Source organism: Chelonus insularis, unplaced genomic scaffold, assembly GCF_013357705.1.
Source record: "Chelonus insularis isolate UGA/USDA-ARS -01 unplaced genomic scaffold, ASM1335770v1 contig_254_pilon, whole genome shotgun sequence".
Lineage (NCBI taxonomy): Eukaryota > Metazoa > Arthropoda > Insecta > Hymenoptera > Braconidae > Chelonus > Chelonus insularis.
Genome location: NW_023276449.1, coordinates 89,898 through 114,994, shown reverse-complemented (window position 1 = coordinate 114,994; position 25,097 = coordinate 89,898). Strand labels below are relative to the sequence as shown.

General features: G+C 28.4%; 6 protein-coding genes across 10 annotated transcripts; 2 read left to right on the top strand and 4 right to left on the bottom strand.

The window, feature by feature from the left end:
• The first annotated feature begins 563 nt into the window (after nucleotides 1–563).
• Nucleotides 564–7,084, top strand: LOC118064806 (laccase-5-like). Of its 4 annotated transcripts, XR_004690091.1 has the most exons (11): nucleotides 564–736; nucleotides 828–963; nucleotides 1,568–1,999; nucleotides 2,290–2,676; nucleotides 2,836–3,046; nucleotides 3,506–3,724; nucleotides 3,802–4,035; nucleotides 4,584–4,747; nucleotides 5,877–6,116; nucleotides 6,458–6,673; nucleotides 6,790–7,084. XR_004690091.1 is itself a non-coding variant. In XM_035079677.1 (9 exons), exons 1-8 carry the CDS (start codon nucleotides 585–587, stop codon nucleotides 4,745–4,747), a joined length of 1,935 nt encoding a protein of 644 aa, XP_034935568.1. In that variant the 5' UTR covers nucleotides 564–584; the 3' UTR covers nucleotides 6,790–7,084. The 4 variants fall into 4 exon arrangements, 1 of the variants encoding a protein (XP_034935568.1); XR_004690092.1 differs by lacking the exon at nucleotides 6,458–6,673; XR_004690090.1 differs by having other exon boundaries at nucleotides 5,877–6,673.
• On the bottom strand, nucleotides 5,350–12,366 carry LOC118064807 (laccase-3-like). Of its 2 annotated transcripts, XM_035079678.1 has the most exons (9): nucleotides 12,114–12,366; nucleotides 11,818–11,920; nucleotides 10,894–10,987; nucleotides 9,747–9,954; nucleotides 8,922–9,088; nucleotides 8,284–8,464; nucleotides 7,167–7,553; nucleotides 6,751–6,975; nucleotides 5,350–6,290 (listed from the first exon to the last, which is right to left on the bottom strand). In XM_035079678.1, exons 1-9 carry the CDS (start codon nucleotides 12,175–12,177, stop codon nucleotides 5,902–5,904), a joined length of 1,818 nt encoding a protein of 605 aa, XP_034935569.1. In that variant the 5' UTR covers nucleotides 12,178–12,366; the 3' UTR covers nucleotides 5,350–5,901. The 2 variants fall into 2 exon arrangements, with proteins under 2 accessions (XP_034935569.1, XP_034935570.1); XM_035079679.1 differs by lacking the exons at nucleotides 11,818–11,920; nucleotides 12,114–12,366 and adding an exon at nucleotides 10,477–10,586.
• A 515-nt stretch (nucleotides 12,367–12,881) lies between these two features.
• On the bottom strand, nucleotides 12,882–14,871 carry LOC118064802 (INO80 complex subunit B). Its single transcript, XM_035079670.1, has 4 exons — nucleotides 14,715–14,871; nucleotides 13,947–14,542; nucleotides 13,560–13,732; nucleotides 12,882–13,465 (listed from the first exon to the last, which is right to left on the bottom strand). Exons 1-4 carry the CDS (start codon nucleotides 14,758–14,760, stop codon nucleotides 13,330–13,332), a joined length of 951 nt encoding a protein of 316 aa, XP_034935561.1. The 5' UTR covers nucleotides 14,761–14,871; the 3' UTR covers nucleotides 12,882–13,329.
• A 1,177-nt stretch (nucleotides 14,872–16,048) lies between these two features.
• Nucleotides 16,049–18,444, bottom strand: LOC118064796 (BTB/POZ domain-containing adapter for CUL3-mediated RhoA degradation protein 3). The gene is made up of 4 exons (XM_035079664.1): nucleotides 17,752–18,444; nucleotides 17,178–17,490; nucleotides 16,884–17,082; nucleotides 16,049–16,739 (listed from the first exon to the last, which is right to left on the bottom strand). The coding sequence occupies exons 1-4, from the start codon at nucleotides 18,035–18,037 to the stop codon at nucleotides 16,536–16,538; spliced, it is 1,002 nt and encodes a 333-aa protein (XP_034935555.1). The 5' UTR covers nucleotides 18,038–18,444; the 3' UTR covers nucleotides 16,049–16,535.
• Nucleotides 18,445–18,712: 268 nt separating this feature from the next.
• IFT20 (intraflagellar transport 20) lies at nucleotides 18,713–19,896 on the top strand. Its single transcript, XM_035079665.1, has 3 exons — nucleotides 18,713–19,102; nucleotides 19,258–19,412; nucleotides 19,487–19,896. Exons 1-3 carry the CDS (start codon nucleotides 18,979–18,981, stop codon nucleotides 19,598–19,600), a joined length of 393 nt encoding a protein of 130 aa, XP_034935556.1. The 5' UTR covers nucleotides 18,713–18,978; the 3' UTR covers nucleotides 19,601–19,896.
• Nucleotides 19,897–20,240: 344 nt separating this feature from the next.
• Nucleotides 20,241–23,919, bottom strand: LOC118064795 (probable protein phosphatase CG10417). The gene is made up of 3 exons (XM_035079663.1): nucleotides 23,641–23,919; nucleotides 21,522–23,111; nucleotides 20,241–21,266 (listed from the first exon to the last, which is right to left on the bottom strand). Exons 1-3 carry the CDS (start codon nucleotides 23,749–23,751, stop codon nucleotides 21,018–21,020), a joined length of 1,950 nt encoding a protein of 649 aa, XP_034935554.1. The 5' UTR covers nucleotides 23,752–23,919; the 3' UTR covers nucleotides 20,241–21,017.
• Between the last annotated feature and the right edge of the window lie 1,178 nt (nucleotides 23,920–25,097).

The following is a 25,097-nucleotide window of genomic DNA, read 5'->3' as shown; positions in this document are numbered from 1 at the left end:
ATTCAGGTGTTATTTTTTTGCTGTCTATTATAAAGCAGTCAAGTATAAAATCGCTTTAATTACTCAAAGTATATATCATTTTTTATTATACTTTTTATTTATTTGTTTATTGTTACAAAAACAATTAATTCTTTTGGACATCATTTAACTTCCTACAACATACGCTGAGACAACTCGATGAAATTGTCACATAGACAATATATTTGATTGGTAACATGAAAAATTCGTCACATTCGATGGCATTTATGGGATTGCTGGTATTCTATAAATTTCAACAGTATGCTATTGGACATAAAACTAATTAAAATGACATTTACTGTTTGACATTAACTATTTGCGACAAACATATAAATTTTTGTAAATAATTCAAGGTTAAAGTTTTTATCAACACGTGTGTTATGAACAGTTGGAAATAATTCGTTAATAAGTATGAATTATATCTTCATTATCTTAATCATTCTGCTTTTAAATAATAAATAATTAAAGATAAGATATTCATTCACTTTGGTATATATATTCATTACTAACTTGGTTTTTTTTTAAATAATTTAAAAAGTATTGTATCGTAGATAACGAGGGACAATATGTTACTATCGATTATCTATTTTACTCTAGTATTGTTATCAGTCTTTATTAATGGAAACTCTGAAGACTGTCTACGAACTTGTATCAAAGATGAACCACCAAAAATTTGTTACTATAAATTTACTATCGAATTTTATCCTACTAATGGACTGTAAATGTTCTACAATTGATTTTATAATCTTTTACAGTTTTTTAAAAATTGAAAAAAAAACTACATTCTACAAATATTGATATTTTTTTAGAGCCTGTCAATTCTGTACACCCACTTCAACTCAAGGATTTGAAAATTCAACTGATTTGTGTCAATGCATTGTGAGTGATGGAGTTGAAAAAACTGTTCTTTCTACTAACAGAATGGTTCCTGGTCCTCACATTCAGGTAATGTTTACAGTTGTTAAATTATATTTTAATTTAAATATTCTTAAACACAATAATTATCATTGCCAATCCAACAAGCAAAGCTTCAGTAATTATGTGCTACATTTTAGAGTGTAGGCACTCCTTTTTTAAACATTATTTATTAAAGCAAAACCTAAATCTGAATTAAGAGCAGATAATAGTAAACATATTGAAACTATTCTAAAATCACAAGGTGACTAGAACCTTTTGTTGTTACCCACTGATTCAAATAAGTATTGAAGCTTTGCTTATTGGATTGGAATATCCGTCGAATACAACAGAATTTTACTTATATTATCAAACCAATCTTCTTATTTAATTATTAAATTAGAAATCACTAATAATTAATATTTATTCCAAATTATCCTAAGAAAAAGCAGAAAAATATTTATATTCTACAATTTATCAAGTTTCATAAATCAGAAACAATTAAAAGTAAATAACAATAATTGAAACAGTAACAATAAATAATGCAGTCTTATAATTATTTGAAAATGTTTCATAAATTCCAAAGATTATTTGAATTGCTATAATTACAAGTTGAAAAAATGTCCAATAAATTAAGTTGAATTACTGTTCATAGGTTTGCAAGTACGATTACATAATAGTAGATGTTGAGAATAAAGCTACAGGACTTGAAGCAACAGTACATTGGCATGGTATCTTTCAAGAGGGTTACCAATATTACGATGGTGTTCCATACGTCACGCAGTGCCCCATTCCAACATTGAATACATTTAGATATCAATTTCAAGTAAAGCAGTCTGGAACATATTTCTGGCACTCCCATTTAGCAATGCATCGATTGGACGGTCAATATGGTCCTATGATAATACGAGAACCTGTTGAAGATGATCCGAATTCTATATTCTATGATGAAGATGATCCTGCTCATGTTATTCTTATCAGTGATTGCCTACATCAATTGTCTACCGATCGATATCCGGGGTTGAGGCAACGATTGCCTGGTCAAACTGCAGAAAATATCTTGATAAATGGCAGAGGAACATTTACAGTAAGTCATTATTTTCTTATATCATCCAATCTATTTTTTATGAAAAGATTGAGTTAATTTATCGAATTAAACAATGTAAAAAAAATTCAATTACATTATGATAGAAATAATTTCGCATTTTTATCTGGAATTTCAGAATAAAAAGTATATAGCTATGGTTTAAAATTTTCAAATGAATAATAACAATTTTACAAATAACTTTAATTCAAATCAAACAAACAATTTGTTAAAAATTTAAGCAATTAAAATTATTCATCAAATATATTTTCTGTTAATTGTCATATTTTCAGTTTCCCAATGGAAGCACGACAAACATTCAGCTAGAGACATTTCATGTAAAACCAGGGACTCGTTACCGTTTCCGGTTGATTAATTCGTTTACCACAGTGTGTTTAGCTCAACTGAATATTGAAGATCATCCTCTACTACTGATTGCTCAAGATGGTAGTAGCATTAAGCCGGTGTATGTCAACACAATTGTCAGTGGACCAGGTGAACGAATTGACTTTGTGATAAATGCCAACAGAACCGTTAAATCATACTGGATTCAAGTGAGGGGACTTGGTGAGTGTTCAGAAACTGAGATAAATCAATTGGCAACGATCCAATATGAAGGAACACCCGAGGAGGGTAACAGTACAGCACCCACTCACGCCAATGGGCTTCCTCGTGGAATTGTAAATATATCTCGATCAATTTTAACTTCTCCTCAATAATTCATCAACTAAAAAAAATTTCTTACTAACTTTTTTACTTGTTTAATTCAATTTCACGCTTTTTGATGATAAATATTGGGCACTTCTACTGGTTTTTGATCAGAACTATTTTTATTTCAGCTTTATAATCCTCTTCAAAGTAATTGTACACCAAACAATGTGTCTATTTGTCCATCAAATTTAAAAACAGCAGAACCTTTCGATGATGAAATATTAAATGTTGAAGCAGATGTCCAATTAATATTACCTTTTTGGTTCCATCATTTCGACTCAAGTGATCAGAATGATCCATTATTTAGTTCTGATCCCGACCATTATCCTACTTTTTTCGGTAAATAAATTCACAATCAATTGCATCATTTTTAACATTTTTTATTAGATAAAATATTTGTGAATTTATAAAAAAGATATCATCTTTTGTATTGATCCAAGTATTTGTTTTACTTTTTACGTGAAATTAGTTTCTTCAAGAAAAAATAAATAAAAGTTTTTGTTCATGTATTGGCTATAAAATCAACTGACAGCACAATAAAACAGGTGACTAATAAAACTAAAGCCGGATAATAAAATTTGTGTGCTTTCAGAATTAAAAGACCACTCGAGAATTAGTGTCAAATCAGTTTTGGAAAAAAGCAATAAAATTTTTTCACTCTTCCCGGCTTTATAAAAAAATAATCATATTGCCTGGAGATAGAATACGTTCTAACAAAAAGTAGCAAAAAATTTCTATATTTTTTTTATTAATTTTCAAATTACAAATAATTTATTAAATTTTATTTCATTATTGCAGTGGCACCACAACAAGTACCATTACAGAGTTTAATCGATAATATCAATTTCAAATTTCCATCTGCTCCACCAATATCTGATCCAAAAGGTCATGAAGATTTCTGCGAAGGTCCAAATTCGAATTATTGTAACCGCACGGCTTCAAACCTTCCTTGTTCATGTACACATATCAGACATATTCCGAAGAATGCACTTGTTGAAATTGTACTCTACGATAAAGGTTTTATTTTATCGAATTTCATCTATTAAATAAAAAAATTTTTACGTTGTAATAACAAAAATTCTATTATTTTTTAGAAAGACTGCCATCTCTAATTCATCCATTTCATCTTCACGGTTCACATTTTTACGTGTTAGACATGGGACGTTTTGAAGATAACCGTAATATTACAACCTCAGATATAGAAGCAGTGATGTCTGATCATCAAAGACGCTTGATAGGTGGGGTGTATGATCAACCATCACAGAAAGATACTGTCTTAGTGCCTCAAGCAGGATGGGTGATTCTACGATATAAAGCTACTAATCCTGGTATTAATTTTTGTATGATAGAAAAAGTTTTATTAAGACTTATAGAATCAATTAGACATTTCAATATGAAAAAATGCCATTAAAAAATTCATATTGAGACAGATTTTATCGCAAAAATAAACTATAAATAAATAAGTATTTAAGAAAGTTAAGCAAACTCTGAATTGATTGCATTTTTATTGAAAAATAAGTTTTTATATTGATAACTATTTTTGTATGACTTTCTCGAGAGATTATTAAGGCACTTATGAGTGCGTGAATAATTTTTCGTGAAGGATTTATATAAACTTTCATGACAAAATTATCTTATATAACAGAATTAATATATTCAAATATATTTCATTATCACACACAAACTTTTAATTATCAATCAATTTATCTTCATCTGTTGAACTTATCTGTTCATTTACTGGTCAATGAACTTTGCAAAGTTTGTTTGGATTATTCAATGTTTATCAAAACTATAGATTCTGGAATAAACTTATTTTCATTAATATAAGTAAATATTGTTTAATATAAAATAAAATGAAAATCATCTTCTACTCTAGGATATTGGTTTATGCACTGCCATATGGATTATCATTCAGCTACTGGTATGCAAATGATTTTCCATGTTGGAGAGGACTCTGATCTTCCACCAAAACCTCCAGGTTTTCCAACATGTGGATCTTTCGAAGCTGCTATAAACGCTAATTTTAATGAACAAGAATAGGTAAATATCATGAGTTCATAATATACTTGTGTATATTTCTTAAAATAAGAACTTTAATATGAAGAATACTTAAATAAAATATCTGAAAAAATATTGAATGAAAAAGTAATAATCATAAAAATAACTATATTCATTAATTTCTCGTCACTTTACTAATATTGAAATTGAATAATAATTAAATATTTACTCTCTTAAACTGAATCAGTGAATATTCACTGAACCACAGTAATTTTCACTGATTCAGTTTAAGAGAGTAATGAATAAGTAATTACTTACACTTAACTAATTACTTGCAACTGATACTTTTATTGCTTAGTGCATATATATTATTTACTTATATTAAAAAGATTGTTTATAAAATATAATTAAATTGATTTCATATATTATGTACATTGATTTCGATGTACATTTCGAATGTACAATATAAATTTCGAAAAAACTTGTAACTTTTGAAAAAAAATGTTTTTTAGAAACAAGCACAATTATTTTTCACATTAAAACAATTATTATTTTAAATATTTGAAATAATAATATGCATATGTTCATGAGGGTCGCCTCATAAACCGTTTTGTCTTAATGTTAGCATGAAAATCTTTCGGGACATATGTATAAATATAGTTCGTAGTGTGAACTTTAGTTTGAGTGAGCGAAGCCAGGTAGTGTCAGCCATTTCGAGGGCTCGTTAATGAGCACTGAGTCTATTTTATAATGAAAAAAAAATTATTTTATCTTGTAAAGGGGTGTCATGAGTTCGCGAATTTTTTTGTCCAAGTTTGACGCGGACGAAGTCGTAGGTATAAGCTATTTTATCGATATTTATCTAATTTTGTGAGCTACTAAGCTCAAACAGAATTAAGTTATCATAAATTTCCATAAAGTTTATCAAACTTTAAATTCTTCTTCATCCATTATTAGTATGGGAAACCATGTGTCTCCTTAATACAATAGATAATCGACCAAACTGAATTCATCATAAGACAGCTGATCGATTTTATTCAATTTTGTAAAATCAATAAATACGTAAAAAATCAAAATAAATACATGTATTACAATTACATAAAGCTCTTGTTATATAATAAAAAAGGAAATTTACAAGTGTTAAAAATTAATTTAAATATATTATTTCTAGTAACGATATTTCATCGCTGATATGTTCAATGATCTTCAAATATTAAATCTGGACCTTTGTGATTGCCACAAGTGGGAAAATCGATTGGCACAGTTGGCATATTCTCTCGGTTGCCGACTCGCATCAAAAATTGCATTGGCGGTCCACTTGTCATGGAAACTACTCCAGTAGTTCGAGCTTCCCATAACCAGTAACCGACGTTGTTAGTGTAAAAGCGGAGAATCATATATCCTTTGTTCGGTACAGTAAAAGTATCCATCATCAGTGGATCCATTAAATTTCGATGTAGAAGTTTCTGTTGATCTAAAGACACTATTTCTTCTCTAGTTATTGGTTTTTCAAACTGATGAAATCCTATTACACTTACATTGTAACCGTGAACGTGAAATACGTGACTGGTATTCCCTCCTTTACCTATTTCAATTTAAAAAAAAAACATAATCAATTTTAATCAACTTTTTTATAGTAATTATTAATTGTTCTTTTACTAATAAGTATATCATTTGATTTGTTTGAACTTAATATTATTATTCAAGCGTAAGAAAAATAATATTAATAACTGAACAATATTACGCCAACAGCTCTTGACGTCAACAAAGCATGATTGCGCATATTACCGACGTTTATTATAACACCAGAATTGAATTATCCTCGAGCTGTTTAAAGTTACATACAATGTAATAAAGACAAATTTTAGTAGAATATTTCATAAAATCAATAATGTGTTATATTGCTTCTCTATAATAAATTCGATAATAATTTGTTACATGGTCGTTTCACAAAATTTAATAGGATAGGTTCGTATGATAAATTATTAATAATGATTAACATAATCGGGATAATAATAATAATGAATATTATAATACTAACTTACCTTCATCAATCAAAATAACTTCAATAACTTTTTTAACAGGTACTGAAATTACTTGAAAACATTCGCAAAAATCGGGATTGTATTCACAAGTTTGAGCACGACGGTCCAATGAACAGATCATATTTTCTGGAACTGCATCCGGTTGAGATAAAATTGGACATGGAGGATATTTAAAAGTCATTCGGTTGACTTGAGCAATTTTCACTCCATCCGTTTTGCCAGCTGCTGTAAAAAAGTTTTGAATATTTAGCTAATTAAAATGAGATTGTAAATAAAATTCATTTATCTCAGCAATATAAATTTAAATTGCAATAAATGTCTTAAAACATCGTTATTAATGAATAAAATCTAAACTAAGTGAATATGTTACTACTTTTTAGTTATTTTAGAATATATAATAAATGATGTAAACTTACTCAGATAGGAAGGGTAATAAGAAAAGCCATAAATATTGAAAGCATAATCAGTCATGTCATCAGTGATACCTTCATAATAGTTGACATCAAAAGGAATATAATAAATCGTGGAAGATTGCTGAATTATTTTTTTATCTCCTGAGCCTTTTAAATCTAACGAACAGATAACATTCTCCCCCAAATTTTGACATCCATGACCACGCAATTCTTTAGGAATATCAAGATAAAGATGACTATTATCGTTCATATAAAAATCATCTGATTTTACATCATCGTAAACCATTGAAGCCTCGTGAATTGAATTCTTACAGTCCTGAGCACCTTGAAGAATTAAGCTGTATCGTCTAGATGATTTATTTGCTGTCAACATTACATCAAATCTTTCTCCTAGAAAAAAAAATAATACTTATTAATAATATTAAAATAATAAATACTTAATAGATAGATTGATATTAATTAAATATTCTCTATTGAATTTTTTTTCAATTTATTTGAAAATCATCAACGATTTGAACTCTGAGCAAGATCTGATTTTGCATTGTTGATGTTTTGTCTTCAATAATAAAAGATAGATTTCATCTATTTTAATCAGTCAAATTTTTTTATGAATGCATTGAAACATTGTCAAATGGAAATAATATCCGGACAACGGAGATGATCCTTTTTTTTTTTAGATGCTAGGAAATCGATTGCTTTGTAGAGTAAAATCACGGTGGTAGTACTAATTTTTGCCTATCCATAATGGATGAGAATTAGGATTATTTAATTCTCAGAAACATAAAATAAAATTTTATATAAAAATATAAAGTTAATATATAAATGATAATTTTTAAATTTTTCTATGAACGTAGATAAAATAAATTAAATAATTCAATACAAATGATCTCCCTATCTCTCTCTAAATATGTATTGTGTGATATTATACAGGATTCATAATAATATGAATACAATAATTTCTCAAAACCTTTACTATCCCCCTATGGTCTCTAAATCCCATGCCATGTCAGTTAACGTACCTGAGGGATACCAACAGATCATTTAGGAGCTTATAAAGCTTATAACAATCGATAACCAAAGATAATTTGCACGCTAAAAATTATCTCATTATGATAATTACCTGGAAATATTAATACATGAGAAGTTAATTTTCGTGGATTTATATCTTTTCCTCCAACATTTAGCACTTCTACCAGGTGATCAGCTACGGAAAATGCTACAGGGCAATTAAATGCATTAGCATTGATCAGTCTGAGTCGATATTGATGGTTATTTTCCACAAACAATTCAAAATGCTGCGTCTATAATTATATTGTAAAGATATTTTCATTCTACATTTATGTAAGATCATTACTAATTAGGAAATTCATATTCAACAAAAAATATTAAATAAAATTGTCTTTAGTTATTTTTAATTAATTATAATATACTATCACATTGTAAGAAAAAAAAGGGAGAAATAAAAGTAGAATAAAGAAAAGAAACAAAAAGATACTTTAATCAAGTTTGTTACAACGAAATGAGTTCGTAAATCCGTTTTGGTTGAAAACAAGGTCAGTAAATTGTTAATGAGAAACAGTCTATTCAAAAAATTAGCTGAATTATTTCATGAGGTAAAACGAGAAAATCACTCACCCGGTGAGGAACAATTTACTTATTCAGACAAACAAATTTTACTCTTTTAATATAATATCTTGAGATCCATGAAATGATATATTTCATGCATTAATTATAACAACGTTTCCGTTTTTAATTTACCTTGCCGTTTATTGTAAGAGCTGTTGGAACTGGTGGTTCCGGATCTATATGTAATGATAATGGAGCTGAAGGTATTGATGAAAATATTAAAACTTTTTCGTGATTCAAATCATCATATGGTGTATGAATAATTAAACTTCCATATAAACCATCTCCTTGTTGAGACACTAGAAAAAAAAAATTAAAAATTAATAAACAGTAATTTGATGTAATTACATTTATAATTTATAATTACTTGAAATAATTACATTGTTTTATTTTTTCAAATTTTATACATAAATGTTAGAATATACATTTTACTATTTAAATGAATTGCAAGGAACAACGTACAAGTTCTAAAATACGTTATTTAACTTGCTCTTGCTTGTATTTTTGCACTCTGCTTCCTTTTTTCTGTTTATAAAATGACAAAAATGATAGAAGAATTTATTTTAAAAAAATTTGTAGTGTGAAATGAATAAATATTCAAATGGATCTTGTGTAATTAAAACTTAATAACCTCTAACGAAAATAGAATGCTTATTGCATAATTAAAAAATTCCATATCTTTAACTACTTCTTCACTTGTTAAGTATTAAGAAATTGCTTTCTCTGTTTATAAAATTTTAATATACAGTAATTTGCTCTTTTATTTGTCTGCATAATGCCACATATTTTGTTACTTTAAATATGAATCAATTAACAAATAAAAATATTTATTAATTAAAAATATAATAAAACAAACTAAGAATAGTCTTCCAATTATTTGAAGATAGTAATAATATATTTTCTCCAATAATGACCAGTTATTCTGTCATCGCATGATATCTTGACATAGTAAAATACCTGTATGAGCACTGTAAAAATAAGTGCCTGTTTGTTCAGCATTGAAGTTATATCTAAAACTGCTGAAAGGTAATATCGGGCACTGTGTAACCATCGGAACACCATCCATATGAGGACTCAATCGATTGATGCCATGCCAATGCAAAGAAACTTCTTGGTTTGGCAATTTATTATGTAAAATAATTTCTATACTGTCTCCAAAGCATACCTAACAATCAAAAATTCACTATTAGTAGAACTTGATAACTATCATCAATAAAAGTTGTATAACATACTTATATAAATTCAGAAAAAATTAATAAGATCTGATCTCAGCATGATTGGATCGTTCTATGTCTAATCAATTACTTCTGATTTTTTACCATTAAAACGCTGAAGATTTTACAAATGAGCATACTTGTAAAGTATTTGAGTAAAAGCATGTAAAATACTCTACTCAAATACTTTTAGAGTATTTGTGTTTGAAATACTTTTCAGTAGGTATTTTTTACAAGTCTGAAAATAAGATAAAAAATTTCGAGAGTCTTTTAGTGTTATAAACTTGACTGCAAATAGCTTCAACTTTCTGCTACCTATCTCTTCTACTCTTTTAGAAACCAATAAAAATTGTCTATCGTAAAAGGAACATCTTTCTTTATTATTTGACGCACTGTTGTGGTTTGTAAGTACTAAATACCTTTTCTAGTTTTTTAGTTATCCATCTGAAATATATTCTAGGAGGTTTTCATACCTGTGAGAAACAGAAGACGATTGGGTCTTGATTCAAAAAAGAGACCCTTCTGTTACTTGATCAATTTAAGTCTCTTAAACTTGATAATGACTCTCCAAAGATGATAAGATCTAACATAATTTTACTTCATATCAGATTAAATTTTAGTCAACTTGATTGGATCATAATTTAAATGTAAGTTTTCTTTCAAACCAATTATTAAATCTAATCAGTTCTTATTAATTTTTACATCTTCAAGTGAAGTTCAATCAAAAGCTTTAAAAGATTCTTTTAACAAAATATACAATATTAGTAAATAAATAAAATAGAAATATCAAGTTTTAAATATTCAATCAATTTAATACATGTGTGAAATAATGTGAAAATTATTTATTCGTATTTATTACTATTTATATCATAATTTCATTTAGTCATTACCTCAATTGGTGGTCCTGGAGTTTCACCATTAATTAATATCATTTGTTTGATTGATTTTCCATCACAATTCCCTCTTGATTCACTATTACAAATTCTATAACATACAAAAAGACAGGGAATGAACACAAGAACTACTTTATAGCGTAATGCATGAAAAACACTGCCACTTATGATATACAAACAAAATACCGTTAGCTTTTTCAGTTAGCTCACTTCATGAAAAAATAAAGAAATATTTACTTCTTGTTTAAAGATGCATAGTAATTTAATGAGATAAAATACATTAAACTTATCATTCTTGCTTTTTTCTAATAATAGTAAAATATTTTATCAATATTACATTATTGTCTTTCTTAAATATGATGTCAACTATTCTGTCCTATAATCATTGTGAGGAGTAAGAATTACACAGAAACAATAATAATAATAATAATTACTGCATTTATTACAATTTATTCCTCTCAATTTTCAAATAAAAACTATCATTATATGATTATTAATCATTTACGTAGCATTAAATCCAATTATAATTTTGCAATGACATAAAAGGAAGCTTCTTATGCATTATAAAATTTTTGCTATGTAAAAAAATGTTTATATAATCAATAAAAAAAATTCGCAATACAATAATTTATTGCAACTGTTCAAGATTTTAATTTTATTAGTTGAAAAAAAAAGATTATTTGTTTTCACAGTAAATTTTTCTCTTAATGCATGTAAAGTTTATTTTATGATCATTTTTTATTATAGTTCAATCTATAAACAAACGGGAATCTCTTCAACTATCTATTAGCGTATCTTTCTATCTTGCTCTATAATTCCTTCAACGAATTTCATTTCAAACATACAAGCTCTAATTTAGCTCCAGCGTCTCTTCAATGTATTTTTTACTCTGAATTGCTATTACAATTAAAGTACACTCACGTATTTGATGATTGATTTTCTGTGATAACAAAGTCGTAATGACATTTCATCCGTGTTCCAGTGACACATTGACGTTTGCACTCATGATCAAGCTGATCGGAAACTAAAAACAAATTTTCAAACAATTTTCCTTTCATCTATTTAATCATTCAATAGAATAACTAGTATCAAACTAAGGTAAAATTAAATTATTATTTCCAATTATTGCAGAAATTGGAATTTTATTGAAATCTCGTCATCAATTTAATTATTTTAGAAGACAATTTATCAGCTATCTTCTTTTATTAGTAACTTACTAGCTGAAGAGTAGGCATTGGAAAGGAAAATAGTTGATATCCAGAGAAAAGTAGGTACCATCATAATGACCCACAATTTTTCATGATCTCAATATTTAAAATAACAATTAAATGAAACTAAAGTGATCTAAAAATCGTTTCAGAATACACAACCGGCACTGTAAATCATGTTGTGCACTGAACAAACGTTACAGAACGAATGGGTGAAAGCAAAACAAAGTCTAGGATAGTTTTGCTTGATATTGGGAGTGTACACCAACATGTGAGGCTGTTGGAAGCAAATAACCGGTCCAAGCGTTACGACTCGATCTCTTCTGGTTGCACAGTCGGCCAATTCTCAATTGGCACACGATTAAACCGTTATTTTCTTCCTATAAAGGTCATCAAGTTGTATGGAATTACAATCATGATAAAAGATCAGTTAGGTGCAACAAATTATCATCTCCAATTTAAACCAATATTTCTTTTATGTTTTAAAGCTATTTATTTGAAATAAAGACTACTTTTTTTCCTTCATTTCAATTAATTCATTAATGAATAAACTCAATTTATCAAAAGTTCAATCAATTTCAAACGAAAAATATTCACATACCACAAATGAAATTTGATAAAATCATTTGATGAGTTATTCAAATGAATTTAGGGGTTTGTTGAAAATTTTGAATTTTGGATTGACCTAAAAACTACTTGATAGGATCGATTCCAATCCTAATCACCCCACCATTTCGACAGGATGGATTGATTGATACATAAATTAATTACATGCACTTGTACTTCAATAGATGTTTTATTTAAATAATTTCAATCGTTTGAGTTTTAAAAATCCTAAACTTTCCATAATTTTTGGATACGTTTTTGCAAAGTTCAAGTATTACTCTCTACTACCTAATTTAATTTACTGAATGTTGACCATGCTATTAAAAAATGATATATTTACAGTAAGAAACAAGTTACTAAATGTTACGGTTTATAATATTCTGCAAGGTTACTATTTTTCATTAGCGGTTACGGATGGCATCAAATAAAAATTAGGTCAAGCAAGTCTTAAAATTGATGTTCATCTACAAATGGTTGTTATCAATGCTGATGTAATAATAGTAATAGATTGTAATAAACTCTAAAGAAACATGAATAATTATAAATAACAATAAGAATTAAAAAAATACAAGGACTATTATAATAAAATTTAATTTATTTAATCCTATGTTAGAATAAATTAAGCTAAAATTGCAGCTAAATTAGCTTTATAACACTCTAGACTACATAGAGGAATGCCCGTCCTTGAACAAGCATATTTTTTTGGATTCGGACAATTTTGAACGCCACAGAATTTAATTCCTGGTGTTTCCTTGCTGTAATATATAATTACATTCAATAATTAATCTTTTTATGCAATTGAATAATTTAAGTCTTTTAACTTTATGTAATAATAGAAGAGAAACTTACGCTTTGGATGCAGAAAGTGGAAAATCCATGCCTGGTGGAAGAGATATTGAACTTCCATCGACTGTTAATGTATATGTCATTAATGGAACCTGTCGTTTTGATGGTTTGCCTTTTCCTGCTAGTTTAGACATCTTGGATTCTTGCTTTTTTAATAATCTTTCCATCGTTTTTTTCTACGAACAAGTTTTTAAATTATATTATAGATTAAAATTTTAATTATCAAAGAAAACTTTATTGTTGTTCAACTTTGATCATCTCAAAAAGATCTAAACTTGTTTCTGACATTAAAAAAGTTTTTAAATAAATTAATAAAACTTTAAAATAAAATATGCTATTAATGAATGTTTATGATGATATTTTTAACAAAAATTTACTGATGCTTTTTACCTTATCTTTCTCTCTTTTTTCATCAGCAAGTTGTTTCCGTTTCAATGATTTCAAAGCAGCTTTTTGTATTGCTTCCGCTGTCATTACTTTTTCTTTGTATCCTGTTGGCAACGATACCAATTGCTCTACTCCAGGATTCGGTTCCGTATCAGTTTTACGTTCAAACATTGCTCTCTGTCGAGCTGTCATCAACTTTGGATCTTTAGGTTTTATTTTTTTGAGTTCATCATCTACTTCTTCAAGTTTTCCTGATTCTATTGCGTCCAGCCAACGTTCTTCTTCACTACTAGTTCCACTATCTTTTCGATTTCCACTTTTTGAAACCTTCTTCTTCGATGCCACTTTTGGAGATGTTGATGTATTCGTTCCAGTTGCTGCATGAGAGCTTTTAGGTGTTTTGTCACGAGGTTTTTCCACTCCTTTATCTTCATCTTTCTTAGATCGAGATTTATTAACTATTTTTTTCTTCTCTATGATTTCATTATTTGAAATGGTTGTTGCAATTATTGATGCTTCCGATGCATGAAGTATTTTTTTCTTCTTGTGTTTTTTGTGTTTATGCTTTTTATGCCTTTTTTGTGATGAGACATTTGATTCTGGAATCATTAAGTAAGCATTTTTTTTATTTTTTATGAATATAAATATAATAATTTCATAAAGTGATTAAAAAATGAGACTTGAAATCCATTTTATATAATTACTCAGTATAAAAATGCATATCAATGTTATTGTTAACCTATCATTCAATTTCAGTGATAAAAAACTTACCAATATTTAAATCTGTATTTGAATTCTGTACTTTTGGTTTCCCCATTCTTATATCTATTATTATTTATCACGAAATTTTAGTAATGTTATTCATTTATTATTGAAAATTAATTATTTTTTATTTTTCGTTAAAATTTGTTTGTTAATTTCATTTCTAGCGGAGAATTGAGGTACTAAACAAAAGTAGAGGGCGATGTAATAGAAGTATTCAAAACCCGGGTATTCTCAAATACAACTTTTATTAAATCAAATTAATTTTTTTCAACACAACTAATTAGTATTGCCATAAACTTATTAGTAATTTATAATAATATTATGCTTTTCAACAGTATAAATAGAAAATTATCAAACCAATTTTTATATTGATATTATTAATTATATGCATTGCTATATCTTTTTAAATAAATTGCCTTTATATAATATTATATTCATAAACATTTTAATGCAATTTAATACTCATGAAGAATCATGACATATCAATTTTAGTTACAGTCTTAGCACAATTAGAAAAACGAATACAATTTTATTTTTAAAATCTTTTTTGTACTGTTTTTGTTAACAAATATTTCATACGTACATGAATAACTCACACCTACAAGTAAATCTATTGTTAATTAATATTGTATTTTACCCTGTGACATCAGCAGAAACGTTCTGCTTCGACAAAATCTATTCATTTATGATAAATATTTTTTTCTTTCAAAAGTTTTCTTCATAAAAATTATTGATATAATAACAACATACGCAACACGTCGTTGTATTAATACTGATATTCGATAATAATCGAAATAATGTGATATTTAAATTTAATATATGCATTTGTATGCATCTGTATCATAAATAAACTATTTATCTAATTAAACATTTTATAAATGACCCTTAAATCATTAATTTTATACTGCCAGACAAAAAAGATTATTTGGAAAAATAATAACGAATATTCTAAGTCTTTTAAATAAAAATAAAAGTCAACAATTAATTATAAAAATTCATCTTCACCGTAACATGGTTTATTAAAGAATTTTTATTATATAAATCGTTAATTTTTAATTACTTCAGTTCTTTGTTTTAATCAACTGGCAGTATTTTTCCAAGATTGTATCAAGTAAGTTACTTTATAATTTAATAGGCGGTATGATTAATTTAGCTGATTGCAATATTTAATAAAGACTTACTTCCACTATCAAAATAAAAAATTTAATTCGCAATTATTGTTTTATTATTAAAAACATTAATTTATGAGTTTAATAATCATATAAAATTGATTAGTTCAAATGTCACAACAATAAAACAAAGTGGTAAAACATAATTAACAAATAAAAAATCAAACAATATACAATAAGTAATAATATTTTAATCGCTCAGAATATTCATAAATATGACAAATTGACAAATAAAAATGATAATAAATAGTTATAATTATCGCAATCTTGATATAATACAGGGTGAATATATTCATGGTGTAACACCATTGAAGTCCCGTAGAGAAAAATAATTAATTTTAAATAATTGTAAGTGTAATTATCATATATTTTATCGATATTTGAAGGTTTGGCACTTGGATCAATTCTAAATCAATCATTAAATGATAATTAATAATTGGTCAATAGTGAAAAGTAAAGATAAATACATTTTCTTTTTTTATTACGCTTATTTTCACTCTCTCGTTCTCTCTTCCTATTCGACTTTTTCTTGTTTTGCTTTTTAATGTTAAATAAAAATGTTTTACTTGATATGAGCGTGGGTTCTCAATGAACGAAGTATACTCATAATTGCTGGATTTACAGGATATGGACGAGAAGGAGGGACAGAACGGGAGGGTCAGTTGGTATTTTGTTTGTTAGTACGGAGACGAGCTAACCCAGAACGTTCGCCTTCCTCTTCATCAGAAGTGCAAGGTGGTCCTCCTCCAACAGCACCCCGAGATGATGTTGCTTGCATAAGCTCTTGATCAGGTCCATTTCTGTGCTCGTATAATAAAATATTTAACGTTTCTTCGTAAATGCGAGCTTCTGGAAACTCCACCTAAATAAATTAATGAATTATTTTTACTTACATCACAAATAATACGAGATATAATGTTTAATATTCTGATGAAACTATGAATAACAGAGAAAAGCTTTGATTTAATATTCAAAGCAAAAACTGTTTTATATAATCATTTCTTACCTTGGTATGTTTTTTATCAGTAGTATAAACTATTGAATGACAACATACTTCTCCAACTTTTCTACCGTGTCCGTAAAAAGTCCAACAACAGATTTCTATTGATCCTATAACATCTTTAATGAATAGGACTCTTCCATTAAATCTCAATGACATTTTGTCAAACAATTCGATATTTTTCAATAGATTATCATCAGAGGTGCTGTAAAATCGTATAAATATAGAATAAATTTATATATACACTATATTATTGATTATATTAAAAGATGTACACAATTATCCATCATTAAACATTACCTTGTATAAGAATATTTATTATTATGCCTATTAATAAGTAATTTAATCACAGGCTTAGTAGTACTACTGATAAGAAATTGCTCTTCTTTTTGGGAAGTAATAAGAGCAACTCTACAAATAGGTTCAGCTTCACGTTCCTTCCTAAGAAGAGCTTGTTCACATGACTCAGCGAGCTCACTAATGCAGTAATATTTAGCTTCAGCAAGAAGCTCGGTTATTTCTTTCGTGCTTTCTGGAAGAGCGACAGATCCATCTCTTAAAAAGTTTAAAATTGTACCAAAATGTTTTCCGCATCGATCTATGAGAATCCATCCTGAGAATAAAAAAGCCTCATTGAAATAAAATTAGTCCAATTAAAATAAACATGTGAATATTTATCATTACATCCGATGATTATTAACAATAGACAATTATGAGTCATAATGAATGATAATCGTCAATGCTAATTAAACTAACAGAGAAGCGATAAATTTATGCACAGATTTTTAATAACAATTGATGGAGTAGTAGTTCACAATAAAAGTGAGGTTACCATAAAAATAATGATTTGATAAATTACTTGTTAGGTTTATACCTTCGGAGTCAGTGTGAACGTCCATACGTCCACTGAACATTGCACGAAGCATAGTATCATGCTTCCTAAGTGTACTTAGAGTAGTGTAGTGCAACGACCCGCCGATATTAAGCTTTATATATTCAGACGGGTAGCGAATTACTGGACGATGATCACCAGACATTCCGGTATTGCTAACTATCAATGAAGACGACGTCGACGTCGGTTGAACTTCCGACGTCGTCGGAGACGAGGTCGACGACGATGACTCTGGTGGCTCGATTTTGTCAGATGTAGCTATCAACATTTAATTAACTACTCTGGCAACGTAAATAACGTTGCTGATTTATTCCAATCGATCGAGTTGTCAGGAAACTTATCAATCACGTGTTCAGCTGTCTTATTAATTTTTTAGTATTCAAAATACGGGTGTGTATCCAATAATTCTTTTTATGTGATACTCATAAATGTCATTTTTGTTTAATTCACTTAATCTATTTACCAATACTCATGATATTTTCATTATTGGATTAATATTAGTATGGTTATAATTATATAAATGAAAATAAGTCAAGTATTTTATCATAAATTAATTATTGAACTCCGAAATGCACTGGTAATAACACAAGACGACCACATGACACACAGAAAAAACAGAAATAATGGTCGTTTAGTGCGTGCGCAAATCCTCCATCAAAGAATACTGTCTTACCTAGAAGCCCAAAAGTAGCTTATTCGTAGGAATTTTTAGTTGGTACACCTGGATCGATTAATGCCTGGGTTGTTATCTATTGAGCCCGGCCTATACCCTCCGAGGAATTACCGACTGAGGGAGGAATTTTTTTTGTGTAGAGAGTTATCAGTCTACAATTCTTCAATTCTATGCTATATCAAAAAAACCATAAAATTATTTTTTATGACTCCAATATTATGTTTAAAGACGTAAAATAATTTTTTTTATAATAAAGAAAGTAGCAAGAATTTTTGCGATTAAGATTTATCAATAAAAAGTTCTTCTAAAATGAATTATTAATTTTATTCTGCTGTAGTGTTCTGTCAGCCATCTTAGCATTTAAGCATGGAAAATAAATAATTGATAATTTATTTTATCAATAGAAATATGTATAGCTAACCTCACATTATTTCGAATACTTTCGTAAGAGGACGGTACACACCTTTACAACACATATTATATCATATACATGTGCATTTTATATTTTGTTTTGTTCTGAAACTGTTTTGAACAAAATGGCAGATTCGCTAGCTAAATATGGATTATACGTGGATGATTTATGCAAATTACGTATTCTAGAACCAGAGGTAACAACACAAAGTGAAAAATTGAGCGTAGAATGTCAAGATTTTGTATCCAGTAAGTCCGCCCAAAATCATATGCACTATTTTTTCAGATTTATTGACATTTTATGCACCTGCACATGTGTGTATATTAAATGAATTTTATTTTTTCTGATCACAAAAATATTAATATTGAATTTATAGCAACTTCAGTTATTTATTTTTTTCCAGAAATAACTGATTTTAAAAAAAATGCTGATTTCTTTATTGAAACGCTTGATAAATTAGCGGCTGAAGTAGAGAAAGAAAAAATGCGAACAATTGGCGCGCGAAATTTGTTAAGTTCAGTTGAAAAGCAAAGAGATGCACAAAAACAAAAAATACAGGTACATGAGTTTTTTTATTTATTGTAAAATTTTTTTAATAATGATCATAAAAATTAATTTATCACTTATTGTAGGCAATGATTATCGAGAAAACAATGGAATTAGAACGTCTACGCGTCCAATATGATTCATTGAAGAAAATTGAGTCAGAACAACTCGAAACAATAGAACATTTGATGATTAATTAATTATTTTACATACTTTCTTTCGACTGAGTGGATTTATGAATAACACAAAAATAATTTACTATTAATGCATTCACAATTTAAAAATGATAATTGATAGTTACTTTTGTCTGAGGAATTAATAGAATTAGAGGAATTGTTTGGGAAACTGATTCAAAGCTAAATGTATTTTAATTTATTAATCATCTATATTCAGTAATTGAAAGCTTTATCTATTAGACATTAAATAAAAACTAGCAAATCAAAAGTTCTTTACAACATATCAAACATGATTTGTCTTTAAATGAAAGTACAAATTAGATAATATAGAAAATTGAAGTTAACTATTATTTATTATTATCATTATTCTAGTTTTTAGGTTAATAGCAATTATAATTTAATTTATTAAAATTTAAAGTATTCAAATATTTGTTGTTATCTTGCATTTTAAAGGCACCTTCATCATATTCTGCCAAATTATTAATTTGTAACATTATGATGTCATCTATTATCAACAATATCATTTTTTATGTTCAATTTTTATATAATTGAGAAAAAAAAAACATTTCATTTACAGTTAATTTTGATAAACATCTTGATAATTGAAAGAATAAAATTGGAAAATAAATTTTATTCGTCAAAAATAAGAAATGGTGTAGAGTTATAAATTACATATATAAACCCTATTGTCTAAATATCTGTATTTACATACCTATTACACATATATTCTAAAAACATTAGGAAACAATTAAATGGAGCATAGGAGCATCAAAAACAAGTATAAAAATCACTTTAATTACGTAAATATGATTTTAAGTTACTCACATAAATAAATAACTATTCAAATTTATCATCTAAATAAATCCAATTACTCTTTTCCTGAAAGAGTTTTATTAGTCTCAATATTAAATTCATGATTATTATAAATAATATCAATGTGAACATAAAACTTATTCTTAGCTTCTTGATTTAATTAAATGATCAAAGATACTATGATTCTGATAAAACAAAAATCTACTTATAAAAGTTAAAAATAAAAAGAAACAATGATATTGTATAGATCTATTAATGATAAAGTTATCAATTGATTAATTAGTTAAAAAGTCCATAAAAGCTTTTTTTTTTTTGAATAATTATTCTTTTTCGAGAAAATACCGTAGCGTCTGTTGATATATTTTAAAAATTGTTTGTAAAAAATACGAATGTAAATAACTAATAAATCAATTAATTTCTCATTTGCTCCACTTAATATTATTGTGTCATTTGTTTCCAACACTGACACATATTTTACACACTACAGCAGTTCAAAACTGTCGTTGTCCAGTAAAGATTTGTCCAGTTGTACACGGTTAAATAATGTAATTTTACATGATTTCACATCAGTCACTTAACAGTTGACAGAGATCAATTTTACTAGTCCAAAAAATCTTCAATATTGTTTTCAAACTGTTTCAACTTTCGCACGTTTACATTCATCATTTTGTTCGTTTGTGATTGCTCCATCTGAATCACTGATTGGTTTGGTTGGTGATAGTGGCCTTTTGTTTGATATCGGTATTTCTTTTTCATCATTGGCATTATTTTTAATTTCCTCTGAGTCTGGTGATTGAAATTTAACAATTATGGCTGTCATATTGTCACAACCAGTTCCATCACCGTAGGTATCTGGCGCTAAACATTGATCGAAAAGCTGAAAAAATATTACTATTATATAATTTTGGCAAATAAAGCGTTGATAAAATTTCATTAAGAAACTATGATCAATTAATAGTAAAAATAAATAACGAAACAATTTTAAACGTAATAAATAACTGACTTTAAAATAACGATTATAATAAACTAAATAAATATATGAGTATACTGGGGTAAAAAATAATTATTAATATAGTCCAGGTGTTAAGCACGTTAAGCAAGTGTTACATTTATTTTAATAATGTTAAATTACCTGTTCACAGATCTTCGATAAATTTTCGCAGGTGTTTATTCTTTCTCGTACAAATTTAATGACTTGAGAACTAGACATGAAATTCCAAATGCCATCACAAGCAAGTACCATAAATTCATCATTTTTCGGATCTATTGTTACATGTCGAACATCAGGCAGAGCCGAAATCATTTGCTCTTGTGGAGGTAATTCAGTACTCTGTTTGTAAGCATGATCTCCAAGTGCTCGAGATAGATTTAGACCACCATTAACTCGACCATCAGCAGTAACTTTACCTCCAGCGGCCATGATCCGTTTCATTTCCGGCTCATCTTCTGGTTTATGATCCAAACTGAGCTCTACAGCTTCTCCATTTCGGCAAAGAACACATCTTGAATCTCCAGCATTTGCAACATATAAATCTTGACCTTTCAAGATAGCAACAACTGCAGTACAACCACTATCCGATCCTGGCTCTTCAGTTACAGTGAAACTATCTTCATCTTCTTCTTCTTCATAATCATCTTCATCAACTTGATCACTATCTTCATCATCATCTTCATCTTCCATATCTTCCGTATCATCTTCACTTACACTCTCAGGCAATCCATCAAAAGTTTCATCATTCTCCTCATCATCATCGTCATCTTCATCATCAGAAGCATCTATGCGAGCTTGTAAAAGACTTCTGTAACATGATTCTTTACTTATCCTTCGACTACTGCTGCTTATACCTTCTTGTTGGTCTATTTCTCCATTTTCTACTGAAGAACTACTGGAAACATCACTAGAACTTCGTCCATTATCAGCATCTTCTTTTTTTTTTGATTCCGATCCATTTACTTCAATATTATCTTCTGTACTTTCTTCTGTTTTACTTGGCGATACTTTTTCTTTGACGTCTTCTGAACTATCAGGCATATCTGCAGATTTTGATGGTGATTCTGTTGCAGCCGCATCATGTGAAACTTCACCGTTACTTGTAGTGGAATCTAAAATTTGTTCAACTTCACTGCTCCGAGGGCTATTGGGTTTCTCATGTTTATCTGAAATAGATGGCTCAGAAGGACATCCAGAACTTGAGCAAGATTGACTGGAACTACTAACGTCTGCCTCATTTGTACTCCATGATGATGACGAACAACTGGCACCTGATGAATTTCCAGGACGTTCTCTGGTTCGTCGAGTTCGAATGTAAGGACTTGATGCAGCCATTTTTTTGCCAAATTTTTCTCCAATAGCTTGGACTTGATTTTCTGACAAATATTTAGCCATCACCTGTTCTAATGGCATTTCTGCTTCTTGTCGCAAATTCATTACATTTTCTTCAACATCAGACTCATCATCTAATTTATCCTTATTATCAATGCTATTCCCAGCAATATCTTTCAAGACTTTTATCACCTCTGGTTTAGCTAATGTTGCATCGAAACCTAAGAAAGCATCTATTAATGCCTGTCTGATGTCTCCTTTTTGATAAGCTTCCGTTTGTTTGATAAATTCAGGTAATTTATTCGCACAATATGTTGCAACTTCATGTCCTCCATGACCATCATAAACTGCGAAGAGTGAAACGTTTTCATCGAAATCTATGCAACAATTGTGAGCATCCTGAAAAAAACAACATTGAATAAGAACTAAAGATCTGACTCACTTATTACTATTATCAAAACATCATAAAATTTGTATTTTTTATTATCAATAAACATGACAAATTATTATAAATTAAAACTTTTGCATTATATCAAGAATAATTATTATCAATCTTTAATTTTTATATGTTTTCAACTCGATTAACATATCATATTAATAAAGAAAATCTTTAGTTTGAATAAATAAATATGCTATTTAATTTATTCTACAGATTATAAAATTTTGAATGTTATTTTATTTGTTAAATATATTTCTTAGAATAAGCTCAACGTTCTTTTTTTTTTGAAAAACGACCATTGTCGTTTTGTAAGATTATTTATTACATGAAAAATATTAATAATATCAACAATTCATAAAGATATTAAACTAAAGTCCTTCCTCAACAATCAGTAATTATTTCAATAAACTTATGTGTGTGAAAGTTATAAAAAATTAAATAACCATAATAAATACAGATTAATGTGAATCAAGTAAAAATTAGTCTCACCTCTTGGCTTACTCGCCAGCCTTGCATGGAACTCGCGCCGAACGCCACATTCTTGCTTGATTCGTCGCTCGAGATCTTCTTCGTTACCGGCTCCGATAGATATGCACCCATTTTTTGTTTCTTCGAGTCTCAAAATACCGTATTAAAGTTGATCAATATAATGAAGATTAATTCTTACAGAATAATCAAGTTTAAATAAAGAACAATTATTCCGGAGACACAATGCAGCCGTTAACTACGCTCCATGACCGGTTTAAGCTTTCGTGAGTTCGCCATTACTTTGAGTGCTGCCATCTGGTGGTCTGTTTTTTTCTTATGACGCATGTTCTCATTTTCCGCGCGCTTCTTTTGCCCGCCAAATTTAAACAATATCTATCATAAGTATATTTGATTTGTTTTTTATATTTGAATGTCATCATCAAAATACAATTTTTCATAAGATGTTCAGTAAATATGCGATAACGTTGATTTATTTTGAATTATTCTTTCATTAATCATCATCTCCATACGACACTCTGTTATTATTGATTCATTTTATAATTTATTGCAATTTTTTCAAAATGCCTGATGTTAGTTTGTAGGTTTAAAATAAGTGATTTACTACACTCATTATCACCCTTATCATCAAGAATATTTGTAATATTTTTTTTGATAATTCATTCTTGAACAACTAAAATTGTGCTCTAAAATTAACCTCAATTTTTTAATGAAATAAATGTAAAAGTAAAATTAGATTTCAGGGACCACGTATTTAGCAGTATCGAACTTTGGTAAATAGAGGTTATATTTTATTATAACTGGTCACCAACTTACGAGTGTTGACAGCAAATAGAGTGCAATGATAAAATATTTCTCTTTTATAAAAACAAACATTATTTAAGATCACTTGTTCATGATAAAGCTCAAGTGACAAGTCAGAAATCGACTTGCAGTAAATTTGTAGCTCATGATGAGGTCAGGGGTGAGGATAGAACTGTGTTGCGTGGTGGTTGAGCGCTTATCGATTTTAACCTTCGTGAGAAATGAACTTGCTATGTGTACCACAAGGTAGGTAGTAGCACATCGTACTGCACTTTACCATTTTTTTACCCTCTGTCTCTTATATACAATTTTTACGGCTTGACTAACACAATAGATGATCTCATTTTCTCCAGCATCTCTGTAGTATTCACAAAAGCAATAGAATCTCTATTGTTTTCATTATGATTTTCTCCAACATTAAATTCAATGATTTTTTTGCAGGATATCCACTACATAAACAGACAGATATGGAACAATTAAAAACAATTGTTCAAGACTTTTGGCAAACTTGCAAAATGATATAATGTGATATATTGGTATACTAATCCCTGAAGATTGTTTACTCGTACGTTAATCTTGGCAAGCTTCCCAGCTAAATTTCAGTAGACTCTTCTTTGGCACTATCAACACGAAAAGAGAAGGAAAGAGTTTGGGTC